Here is a 12609-nt window from a genome sequence, read left to right as displayed (position 1 = left end):
AATTTTACTTATAAAAGAAGATTACTTCTGCTCTTATGCTCTCAATTCAAAACTTACCTGTTGAAATATAGAAACTTCATCTTTTTTAAAAAGTTTTCCTGCACTAGTTGACTGATATATGGAATTATTGGCTACTTTAGTCTGAAGGTAGAATTTCCAATCTCTTGGTGTGCAAACACTTCTAATTTTACCTTGATCGAGATGGATTCCAATTGATCCTTTTGATGTAATATGAAGCAACAGTTTAAAGAGGGTTTACATAGCCTTAGAATTTAGAATTATATTCCCATACAAACTGACAAAAACATTGTTTTTAAGATGGGAGCTAAGAGGCTAAACTGAAGTACTACAACTCCATACAATTGTCATCAGAAGATCATGAAATAAATTGTAGCATTCTTGATTTGATTGTAGCAAGGAACAGTACTATCAGCACAGGTTGATAGTAAGTTTGGAACCTACTGTGATTTGACATAATACTATGGTAACTACATGAGCATGACAGACTGGGCACCATTAACATTGACTTTTGTAGTTTCTGCTGACCTCTCCTCTGAGTCTCTTTCCCTATCCCTCTGTCTGCATTGCCAGATCCAGTTCCAACAGTGTCACCCAGTTTGCAGATGATGCAACAGTAGTTAGCATAATCCGCAACAATGATGAGTTCACTATAGAGAGAGGTGGAAAATCTCATGAAATTGTGCGAGAGTAACAACACAAGTCTCAATTTGGACAAGTCGAAGGAAATTATTGTGGACTGTAGTAGAGATAGTAGAGAGCACCAATTCTTTTGAGTTCACTTATCTAGTGACCTATTGTAGACATTCAACATCTCACTTGTCAGGGAGGTGCAACGGTGACTGCACTTTCTGAGAAGACTGAGGCAGGCGAGGCTACCAGCCACCATCAAGTACTCCTTTTGAAGAAACTCTGTTGAAAGCGGACAGGCCAGCTGCATCACAGTGTGGTATGGTTGCTGCAGAGAAATTGGTCGGAGTTCAATTCACAGGACCATAAGAGTGGCAGAGATGATCAATGGGGTCTCCCTCCATGTCCCCCCCACCCACCATCAGTGGGATCTAGAGGGATTGTTGTCAGAAGAATCATTGAGCACCCCTTTCATCATGCACACAGCATCTTTCAGGTGCTTCCATTGGGGATGAGATACAGGAGTATCAGAACCAGCACCAGCAGACCAAGGAACAACTTCTTCCCACAGGCAGTGAGAATGCTCACACTAATCATCCGAGACTCTCATATTCATGAAACAATAGTTATTTTTAATAAGGGTTGCATAGTGGTCAGCGCAATGCCTTTATAGTGCCAGTGATCGGGACTGGACCTGGATTTGAATCCCATGAGGAGTTTGTACGTTCTTGTGTCTGTGTGGGCTTTTTCTCTGTGGACTCTGGTTTCCTCCCACCCTTCAAAAACGAACCGGGGTGCAGGTTAACAGGGTGTAAATGGGGCGGCATGGACTTGTAGTGCCGAATTGACCAGTTACAGTGTTGCATGTCTACTTTGTTTTTTAAATTTGTACTGTTTAATACTTGTCCTACATATGTATTGTTTATCTGTATGTGTGTTATATCTGGTTCCATCAGGTTTTATTTGTACAATCAGATGACAATAAATGTAACTTTTCTCCTTCCCTCCAGCTCCCCTTCCCACGACAATCAGCAGGGCTAATCCCTCCCCCATCACCTCAGTTTTTTCTCTTCTACTCTCCCAGCAATATCCACCTCTTAGTTTTTAGCCTGTATTTGTCCCCTTGCCCCTTCCTTTCACCATCTTTATATTTAGGCACCTGCCTACTTTTTGCTTTTACCTTGATGAAGGGCTTTGGTCTGAAATGTTGGTTTCCCTTTAATATCTATTGATGCTGCATGGCCTGCTCAGTTTCTCCAGCTATTTTGTATATTGCACAAGCTGGGGACAACTTGAATTATATTTAAATAGTTCTTTTTTAATTGCTAAATACTGTGTGTGGTCGATATCTAATTTTTTTTTAAAGTGAAATGTTAAAAGCATTCAGCAGCTCAAGTCCCCGGCAGTGTTTAAAAACTTTTGTCAGTGTTGAATTGTGAAAATTTTATGAACTTGAACTGTGATGGAATTTGTTCTGGCCATAGATAATATCTGATTGTGTGCTCCAACATGTTTTCATTTTTTTATTCATTTAATCTATTTATTGGTAATACTTTGCAAGAGCTTTATCCTCATATAGCTATATCGTTGAGAAAATTTCAGATAAAAGTATTGAACCAGATTTCAAAAAAATTTGGCAGAAATTGTGTAAAAGGTCAACTCAACAATCAGAACATCTTACTGATAGCCCCACAAGAATTTTAAACCACTTCATGCTTTGTTCTCATTTTAATGAGTGGTGATTATTAGCCTGGTAATTTATAAAGTAGAATATCCAGAAATATTACAGCACCTGCTTGTACTTTTTAATTTGAATTGGCTTTGGCTGAACAAAATAATTCCTATTATTTTTCAATTTGGGATGTGAGCTACATGAGACATTTTATGGTTTAGATGAGTTCAAAAATAGGTGATAGGAAGGTAGCATGAATACTTTTCCTCATTCGATTTGTGTACATACTTGAGTCAGGTTCTTGCACATTACCAGCTCTGAACCCCAACTTGTGCTTTTCCTTTCCTGCTTTTTGGGGTGGCACAGTTAGAGTAGTGGTTAGTGCAATCTGTTACAGCGGCAGCAAACCAGGCTCAAATCTGGCACTGTCTGTAAGGAGTTTGTACGTTCTCCCTGTGACCAGCATGGGTTTCCTTCGGGTGCTCTAGTTTGCCCCACTACTCTAAACATACCAGGGTTGTAGGCCCATTGGGTGGCACTGGGTCATGGGTCAAAATAGCCTATTACAATGCTGTATGTATGTCTAAAATGTCTACATTTTCATCTTGCATAATGTGAAATGGTAGCAGCTCACCAGAGGCTTAATCGAACTGGCTCGGGAGGATCCAAAAGATGTCACAATGCAATGATGTCATTTGGAATGAGCGGCATTTTAAAAAGCTGCGTGTGACTTTTACTGAACATCGACTCAACTATGTCAGATCATTTTCTTGTTCTTCATTTCACACTGTGACACAATTGCTACAAGACTATAAGAATAAGATTATGGACAGGTCATTTTGACCCTAATGCTCCTTCTCAGTTGGATTATAGCTGGTCCAACTTTTACACTTTAATTACCACATGGGATATTATTTGGTGGCCTATGGTCTAGGAAGATAAAACATGAAAGTCTGCTGAGACGGTTTTTAAAGTAAAAACATAATGCTGGAGAAACTCAGCAGATCAAATAGTGTCCTTTTTATCGTAAAGCTTGACCCCTTCATCAAGGTATGGAAAAATGTCAGCAGGTGTCTGAACAAAATGTTAAAGGAGGAGGGGTGGGAGGAGGAGCATGATCCCAAAGGCAGGAGGTGATAGGTGGAGAAGGGTGGGAGTGCACAACAGCAAGCAAGGGGAGGAGGGATGGTTGAGTGAATAGAGAGGGAAGGGGGTGGAGGGCTGAGAGAAAGAAGATGGGGAAGGGAAGGGAGGGAGAAAAAGCAGGTTAGCAGAAACCAGAGAAGTCAAAGCTTATGCTATCTGGCTGGAGAGTGCCCATAGAATATCAAGTGTTGTTCCTCAAATTTAAGAATAGTCTTGGTGGGATAGTACAAGCATGGACAAGCATGAATGGGATTGCGGCGCAGAACTGAAATGTGTGGCCACTGGCAGGTCTCTATCACTGCTGCGGGCAGAGAGAAGGTGCTAGTCCTCTTAATGTCTTCTTTCCCTTGCAACTTACTGGTCCAGCCAGTGGACTACAATTTTTAAGTCAAATTGCCTTTCATAACTGTATTTATTTAATTTATCAACAGAGCTAGCTCATTTTTTTTCTTTCTCATGTGTCCTGAAAATTAGGTTCCCAATTTTCATCTTGGACAACATGGTAATCGACTCCTGCAGTTTCTGTCGAACATAGTAATACTGGGAGATCGGTAGCATGAGAATTCTCAAAATTATTTCCTTTGTAATAATAAAGGAAATAAAGAGTGCATGTCCTATATCTCATCTGTGTTTTGAGCTCTAAAAGTTGTTTTAATTGTTATAAACACTTTTTCTTCTAGTTTTTTTTTTCCTGAGACTGGCATTTTAGTTATTTTAGCATGTTTAAAAATGTCTTTAATCAAACAAAAATGTTTCAGGATTGCGGAAGAAAACCGATTGAGAGAACACCGTGCTGCTGTAGAAATCCAGAGTCGCTTCAGGGGGTTTAAGGTTCGATCACACATCAGGTACAGAAAATATATTTAGATCTTAGTCCCTAAGATGTCAGAGATGTCATCTATAAGTTTACACAGCCAAACTTATGGAGAGTGATGAAAATTCTTCTCTGCAGTAATTACATCATCCAACTGTGACATTGTTATTACACCTCAGTCTTGTCACTTCTACTGCTGTGTTGTACTGTAGGAAGCCTACCATTTTCCTGGGTTTGCCGTTTAATAATGCATTCACTAAATATAAAGTAAATACAATGCAATTTTTTTATAAAGTAAATATAATATGACAAAAAGACACACGGCATGATTGTAAAATAAGGATTGAATTACAGCTGTAACATGAAGTCCCAGCTCCTATTTTCTGGGTCATACTGTTGAAGCTTTATGCTAAAGCAAACATCTTCCTCGCCATCACTTTCAGGAAACGATGTAGCCCTGGCTCCTTCAGTTTTCCTGACCCTACCATTTACTGTGCAAGTCCTGCCTTGGTTTGACTGGACAAAATACAAATCTCAAACTTAAACACTACCTGCCATTCTTTGAATCACTTAGCTAGTTGATCAAGATCCCTTTGTTGTCTCATTTAACCTTTTTCCACTGTCCACTGTGCCACCAATTTTAGTGTCACTTCTATTCTCAACAAATTGTAAACATATAGATCATGAGCTATATTGCACCTAGAACTGATCCATGCAACACACTACTGGCGACAGGGCTCCAGTCTGAAGCATAATTTGATAAGCTTATGTAATTAACATATATGAAACTAAAGGTGGTAAACACAATTTGAAAAATAAACTGAATTATGTCTGTATATTTTCCTCCAATTATACTCCATTTTTAAGTGCAATTTACCTTAAGATTTCATTTAGTGCAATATTGGACTCCATGAAATAACAGTTGATCAACTAATAGCTACAATATTTTAAAATTAATGTATGCATCTATATTCTATTAAGATATTCCTTGCTTAGATTACTGTGTAAATATTATATTGAAATATATTAAAGCAGTTATTTTTATTGCTATTTTTCCTGTAACTGTGCAAAATAATACCAGTAGGTGGTGTTCTATTAGGATGTGCAGTACTGACCTCACCTATCATATTCAAAATGTCATTGATCAAATATTTGTAGAGTCTTACAAAATACTGTTACACTCATCTCACTGGTTTGGTTACAAAACCATTCCTCCTGTTTTCTCTAATGCTCAGCCTTAATTCACAATCCTTGGTTGCTCCTTACTCTTTTCATTATTCCAACATCACCATCAACCAGTTTGCTATGCCCAATACTCCTGCCTCGTCTCATTTTCTTCAGTCAATTTATATGTACGACACCTTGATCACTGATTTTCTAATGGCTGGATGTTGAATCCATAGCTCCAACAACATAAAATGAAATAACCTATTGCCAAAAATTATATTTTATTGTAGCACTCCACAACCTCAAATGGCCTCACTCTGAAAAGAATGGAATATCTCTATTGTATTGTCAGATACTTTGTTGGTGAAAGTGGTAATTTGCTTTGGGCCTTCAGGTAAACGAAATATATATTTTAAAACTCTGTTCCATGCACAATGCAATAATAACTATAGAAATGAGACTGAGGCAGGTGCATGTATAGGAATTATGCAGTACGAAAACAATAAGCAGCTGTCATTATGGTATGAGATTGGTAGGAGGAAAGAGATTAGGGAACTCTAAGATTAAAAAAAAACACTTTGCTGTGGTCAAATTGTGGGTTTTTAAATTGTAGATCCACAGATCCCTAAAGAGAGCAGGACAGGTCAATTCGGTAGAGCCATAGAACATTATAGCACATAAACAGACACCTGGCCCTTGTAGCATGTGCTGAACCATTTTTTTGCCTAGACCCAGTCCATAGCCCTCCATACCTCTTCCATCCATGTATGTATCCAAAATCTTCTTAAATGTTAAAATTGAGGCTTCAGCTAGTATCTCATTCCACACTCCCACCACTCTCCGTATGAAGAAATTCTCCCACATGTTACCAGTAAACTTTTTCCCTTTCACTCAACCCATGTCCTTAGGTTTGTATCTCACCTACCCTTTCTTCATCTACTGTCTATCCCCTGCATAATTTTAAATACCTCTATCAAATCTCCCCTCATTCTTCTATGCTCCAGGGAATAAAGTCCTAATCTGTTTAACCTTTCCCTGTAACTCAGTTCCTGACGTCCAGGCAACATCTGAGTAATTTTTTTCTGCACTCTTTCTATCTATTGATATATTTCCTGTAGTTAGGTGACCAAAACTGCACACACTATTCCAAATTTGGCATTACCAATATTTTATGCAACTTTACCATAACATTCCAACTCCTATACTCAATACTTTGATTTATGAAGGCTAATATGCCAAAATCACTCTTTACATTATCCACCTGTGACACCACTTTCAGGGAATTATGTATCTGTATTCTCAGATCCTTCTATTCTACTGCACTCCTCAGTGCCCTACCATTTACAGTGTACGTCCTTTCTTGGTTTCTCCTTCCAAAATGCAACACCTCACACATGTCTGCATTAAATTCCATGTACCATTTTCCAGCCCATTTTTCCATCTGGTCCAGATCACTCAATAGCTTTGTAAACGTTCTTTGCTGTCCAGCTGATCTAATTTACCACATTATCATCCAGATCATTGTGTTGAGAAAGTGTCAGATTCAGTGGGTTCACAGAGAGATGAGTCTGGACAAACTCAACTTGTATTAACACAACAATTAATAGACGAGTGTGGGAAAACACACACGCACAATTAATGAAAGAGTGTGGGAAAATAAATGCACAATTTAATGAAACGGGGGCATAATTTATAAGGGATTGTGGGGAAAATCTTAGCGGGAATAAAACATTCGTGCACAATTTGTAAAGGAATGTGGGAAAATAGTGACAAACAAATGGTAAGCAGTACACAACTAATTCACCCAGGCGATGGAGACATTCGCACAACACAAGCAAGGGTTCTACACACCCTCCTGGACCCCTGATCGTTGGGAGCGGTGGCTCCACTGCATACATATTGGTTTATAGCAATATGATTTATAGCAATACTATGGCTCAGCTTCAATGTCGTGCGCATCTTATGTGTAACCCTTCTAAGCGATGTCCAGAGTAATGACTTGGTATGGAGCGATGTCTGGGGCTATCACCACGAGGCAGAGAGTGAATATACTCTACGCTGTTTCTCATACAGGGCTCTAACCAATAAGGACGCTAGGTGATTTGAATTGGCTAATGGCAAGATGTGCAGTAACTAGTGGCTAAAACCCAATCTTAACTGTCACACCACTTGCAAACCGTAACTTTAGGTCCTTTCAAGTTGCCATACAAAATGGGGTTAACTGGGAAATTTGTCTAGTTAGCGCAGCACTCACGCAGCAACTTGAAAGGCTGGTCAACATGGTCCAAATTCAACCGGGTCCCTGAGCTACCTCAGAATTAGATAGGGAATCCAGTTAAAATTAACTTGGTCATATCCACCAGTGGCTTGAACAGGAAAATGGCTGACCCGGTTACTTATGTGATGTCCTGCTTTTGTACTGGCATCATGGGGAACCCCTTGGCTGAAGTGCTGCCGCAATTGGGGGTAGAGATGGATCGCTGCCGCAAGTCCTGGGGTGGAGAATGGGCCACAATTGGAGGGGGGGAGTAAGGTCATGGCCGTGGGGGTAGAGGCCACGGGGGTGGGGGAGGAGAGGGGAGAGAAACTGATCACTGCTGTGAGTGGGAGTAGGAGAGAGGTCGGTGCCACGGTGAGGGGGAAGAGAGTGAGGGGGCCGCGAACTGCCGCTTCGGTTGTGAAAGTTCAACATTTGCAGCAGCAGGACGTTCCTGAGGGGGAGTGCAATTGACAGGGTGGGTGTTGATGGTGAGGATGACTGATGGCTGGTGGGGGGCAGGGAAGACTTACCGATAGTTCCCGTGAGTGTGTGAAGCGTCACTTATGCATCACAGGGGCGGGATCCCCCTTAAATTGCCTTGTTGGTGATTTAATGGGTCATTTTTCTCCTTGCAACTTAAAAGGTGCTGGAAGCATCTTTTCCCCAGTAATCGTACCTGGGTCCCAGGAGTACTATCTAGGGGCTGCAGTGTAAAAGTGCCTTTGAATCTGCAACTTATAACTTTGAATGAAACAATAAGTATACAACAAAGTAACAGGTGATGTGACTTCTGAATGATTTTCAGTTGGGGAGGCCACATGACTACCAGTAATAGGCAGGGAGGCCACGCCTCCGCCACACAACCTTCCACTCCTCGGAAGCTGTATCACTTTGGAATCGCAATGCTGCTGTGCACATATTATAACTAAAAGCCAAAAATGTGTTTAAAACAACGATATGTGCCTTCCATATGCTGAACAAGGTATATAATCAAATCCAATGACAATGCCACGCCAGCAATCCCCTACCAAATTAACAGGGTTGCTGTGTTACTGATGAAACAGGGTGCTGTGACAGCTGCTCCCCAGTGTCAGAGGAGAGGACAGAAAAAGGAACTGTCTGGTCACCAACTCGTATGCCTGGCTTCTCCAGCTTGGCTGGCTAATGTGAGCATCCCCACCACCAAAGTCTGCTTCGAGCAGCCAATGTGGGGTCATTCATGAGGTGACAATTCTCTCTCTTTGCCTGCGCATCCCATGCACTTGGACACTCCCGAATTACAGCCCAGATAGCTGCTGCCATGGTATCCCATGGCCAACAGACATGTATCCATGGGCCATCGTCCAACACCAGGATGCCATTGCTGCTCGCATTCTCTTTAAATGAGTGCTACAAGTGCCTATGTTGGATCCCTGCAAGACTGGCCAAATTTGTGTTTTTAAATAAAAGCTCCCAAAGCCCCCACCTCATGAGGTGTTCTGTTTCTGTTATTGGGGGTCTTGGGCAATGTTTCTGTCATCTACTGTCAAGTGAAGCAAAAAGAGCACAATGTCCATTCAATGACACTACATAACCAGAATGATTGGAAAAACAAAACAAATCCAACACAAAGTCTGTGCAATAAGTGCAATTGAATATCCAATGCTGCTACTCAAATAAGCTGGTGTGGTGGCCACAACTGTAGGCCATTGAAATGAGTTATTCAATCGCAGCAGTCTGTTGATGGATCCTCAGATCGAGAAGAGGAATTGTCCTGCAGAGTGGCTGGAATTTAATTCATTTCCTCTTGGAAAGTTTGTTACCAAGTCTCCAAGAGAGACATATTAATGAAGTTTCTCCCATCCGCTATCGACTCCTCAGGTTCATGAAGGTAAACCTCGTTTAATGTGTGCTGTGCTGGTGTGGCCAAATGTCTTGAGAGCAGGGACCCACCCCTCCCCACCCCATACAGTGGGGCACTAATTGAGCTGGTCTACTGCCTCTTGCACCTCGCTGAGCCACTCCTTGTGTGTTGTTGGGTGTGATTTTTTAATTTATTTAAGGAGACCATTCATGTGCTCTATTAAACCTGATGCTTGTGGGGGGTAGTGAATGTGCAAAGCCACAACATACCAGACTCTGTCACCCAGCTTTGTACCTCAGCCCCTGTAAAATGTGAGCCCTGATCAGACTGTACCTCCCATGGAGTTCAATAAATGGAAGAGAGGTATTTCAGCCCCTGAATGGTGTTATCTGGTAGGCCTGTTCGCAGGATACCTGCGTATATATTCACCATAATCAGAAGGTAGGCTTTTTTTATTTTGCCGTAGGAAAGGGCCGACATAGTCTACTGGCTAGACCTTGTCCACTCTTATGCCACACCAAATCTGCCCTGGTCTCCCTGTCGGCCAGCCCCACGGTTTAACTTCTGCCATGTGGGGCAATTGTCTATCGCTGTTCGCACCTGATCCTGGGTTAGTGCCACCCTAAACCCTCTGCCACTGTTGCGTCCTGTCGGGTGGAGGCTATGCAGATTTGAACTGCGTGGTCCACAGTGGTATTGTGAATGGCCTCTGCTGTATCTCTGTTGGTGTGGGCATCCATGTGGTGGACCATGAGTATTCTCTGCCCAGCCTGCTCCCAGATGTCCATCCAAAACTGCTGACCCCATACTGGGTGATTGTGTATATCGCAATTATATTGTACTAATCTGTATCATGCATTTATAATTGACATCATGCTATCCAAACACCAATCGGACCAGCATATTTCCATTATTGAAACTCCTGAATCTGACTCCATCTCACTTTTGATCTCTGTAAACCTGGTTTTAGACTTTCATTTTGGAGAGCAAAGTACATCTTAGTTATAAATTTACATGTGTTCTCCAGTTAAATCATTTGTTCTATCTCACTAATTTTAAGTTGGGTCAAGCTTGTCCCATCTTTCTTTTAAGAAAGATCTTAGCTGGAGAAAGCAAAAGAATGTCCCATCAGCTACTCCATACTTATTTCTTAATTGTTCAAAAGACACAAGAGATCATTCCATATAACAATCAACATATCTTATTCCTTTGTCATACCAAAAATTCAATATTTTGTTACCTAGTTTCATAGTTAGTAGTAAATTTTTACATAACGGTGTCCTCGGTGATATACCTGCTTTATTCCCAATACATTAATTTCTTGCCATATTAAAATCCAATGTATTAATATAGGATTATCCTTTTTTTTGTTATTGACAACTTTCCACTTATAAATAAAGTCCTTTATTGCCTCCTCCTTTATTGAATTCCGTCCCATTCGAATCCACGAAGGGTGTCTGTTTTCTTCAAAAAAAGATGATAGAAATCTTGCTTGAGCTGATAGAAAATATTTCTTAAAATCTGGAAGTCTAAGTCCTCCCAATTTATAGCCCCACGTTAACTTTTACAGTGCAATTCTTGGTACTTTGTTATTACATAAGAATTGTCCTCTACAATTATGTAATAATTTAAAGAAAATTTTAGTTAGTACAGTACAACTTCAATTCTTCGAAATCTTCATTTATCCAAAATTATTTTAGAGCTGAACTGACCAAGGACCTCGGGCACCCAGCGACAGCAATGTAGCGGACTTCAGGCTCCCGGCGCTGGCAGCAGTGGACCTCAGGCTCCCGGGCAGTAATGGGATCCTCCTGCTCCCGGCACAAGCGAGGCCTTGGTGGGGAGGTATCAGTGATCGGTGGTGGCCAGCATTTTTTTGGGGGTGAGAATTAAACATTATTTTAATGCTTAAAAAGCATTTACTGTTACAGGTGATTTGCTGTTGCCACTGAGCTGTATTTTTTTAAAAATGACCAATTCTCCAAAGAAACCATTCATCCAAAATGGGCCTGGTCCCAACTATTTTGGATAATTGGAGATATACTGTACAATAGACAACTGTCGAAAAAGATTCTGTAGTCTAGGCATTACCGCCATTTTTATACAATTTACTCTTTCCACTAATGTAACCGGCAGATCTTTCCATTTTTGTAATCTATTTCTATTTTTTCGAGTAAAGGGGTATAATTAAGCATAAAAATTCTGTAAATTATTATCCATCCTTATTCCTAACTATTTAATTCCATCTTTTTTTTTTATTCGCGATGAAAACAAAAAAAAAAGTTGTGAATAAAATTGACACACAGTAAATAACACGAGAGGCTGAGACTGGGTCACTGATCTCCAGACTTTTATTCACCTCATCCTGTGCCATGTCCCTGGGCTTTCTCAATTCCATCTTTTTTCTATTTAAATCTACAACCTTTTTGGTACCTTTCATAATCAAAATTCTGCAATGGCATTATCTCACTTTTATCTGTATTTATTTTGTGTCCTGATATTCTTCCATATTTTTCTTTATTTTAAACTTTATTTAAAAGATAAGTAAAAAGTATAACATACAATCTAAATATTCAAAGTAATTTTACAAAGATTTATATAAAAAAAACACAACAAACATTTTAAAAAAACATTAAAAAATGAAAAAGAAAAAAACCCTACCCCCCCCACCCATCCCTTCAGCTAGCTCCCTTAAGGGGAGCCAAAAATATAAATCATTGACATAAAATATATATATATATATAAATGTTAATAACAGTTCAAAATACATCTAATTGCATATATTTCAAATACAGAGATCATTTATCAACAAAAAAGAATAATTGTCATGTAAATTATAAGTAATTTTTTCCATAACGATACAAGCTTTCAATTCATTATGCCAGCATATTATATTAATTTCTACATCACCTTTCCAAGTACTAGCAACACATTTACATGCTACTGACAACACCAAACATACAAAAGCAATTTGAACTTTATCCAAACCCATTCCCCTTAATGAAACAAATCTGCCAACAAAAAAATAATTGGATCCAAATGTAATTTAAAATTATACA

The 12609-nt window shown here is 39.9% G+C and overlaps 1 protein-coding gene across 5 annotated transcripts in view; it reads left to right on the top strand.

The window, feature by feature from the left end:
• Window positions 1-12609, top strand: part of spata17 (spermatogenesis associated 17) — a 327736-nt gene that overhangs the window by 13992 nt on the left and 301135 nt on the right. For 2 of the 5 annotated variants that reach the window (XM_069931275.1, XM_069931276.1), the window contains exons 1-2: window positions 3058-3370; window positions 4225-4314. Coding sequence is in view for 2 of the 5 variants with exons in the window: in XM_069931278.1 (XP_069787379.1) it covers window positions 4225-4314 (90 nt within the window). In the remaining 3 variants the exon portion in view is untranslated. Of the gene's footprint in view, window positions 1-3057; window positions 3371-4224; window positions 4315-11250; window positions 11433-12609 lie in introns of those variants that run through there. The other 3 variants (XM_069931278.1, XM_069931274.1, XM_069931277.1) reach the window with 2 other exon arrangements.

This window comes from Narcine bancroftii, chromosome 4 (genome assembly GCF_036971445.1).
Source record: "Narcine bancroftii isolate sNarBan1 chromosome 4, sNarBan1.hap1, whole genome shotgun sequence".
In the NCBI taxonomy this organism is placed as follows: domain Eukaryota; kingdom Metazoa; phylum Chordata; class Chondrichthyes; order Torpediniformes; family Narcinidae; genus Narcine; species Narcine bancroftii.
The sequence above is the reverse complement of the archived record's forward strand: the minus strand, read 5'-3'. Positions and strand labels throughout refer to the sequence as shown.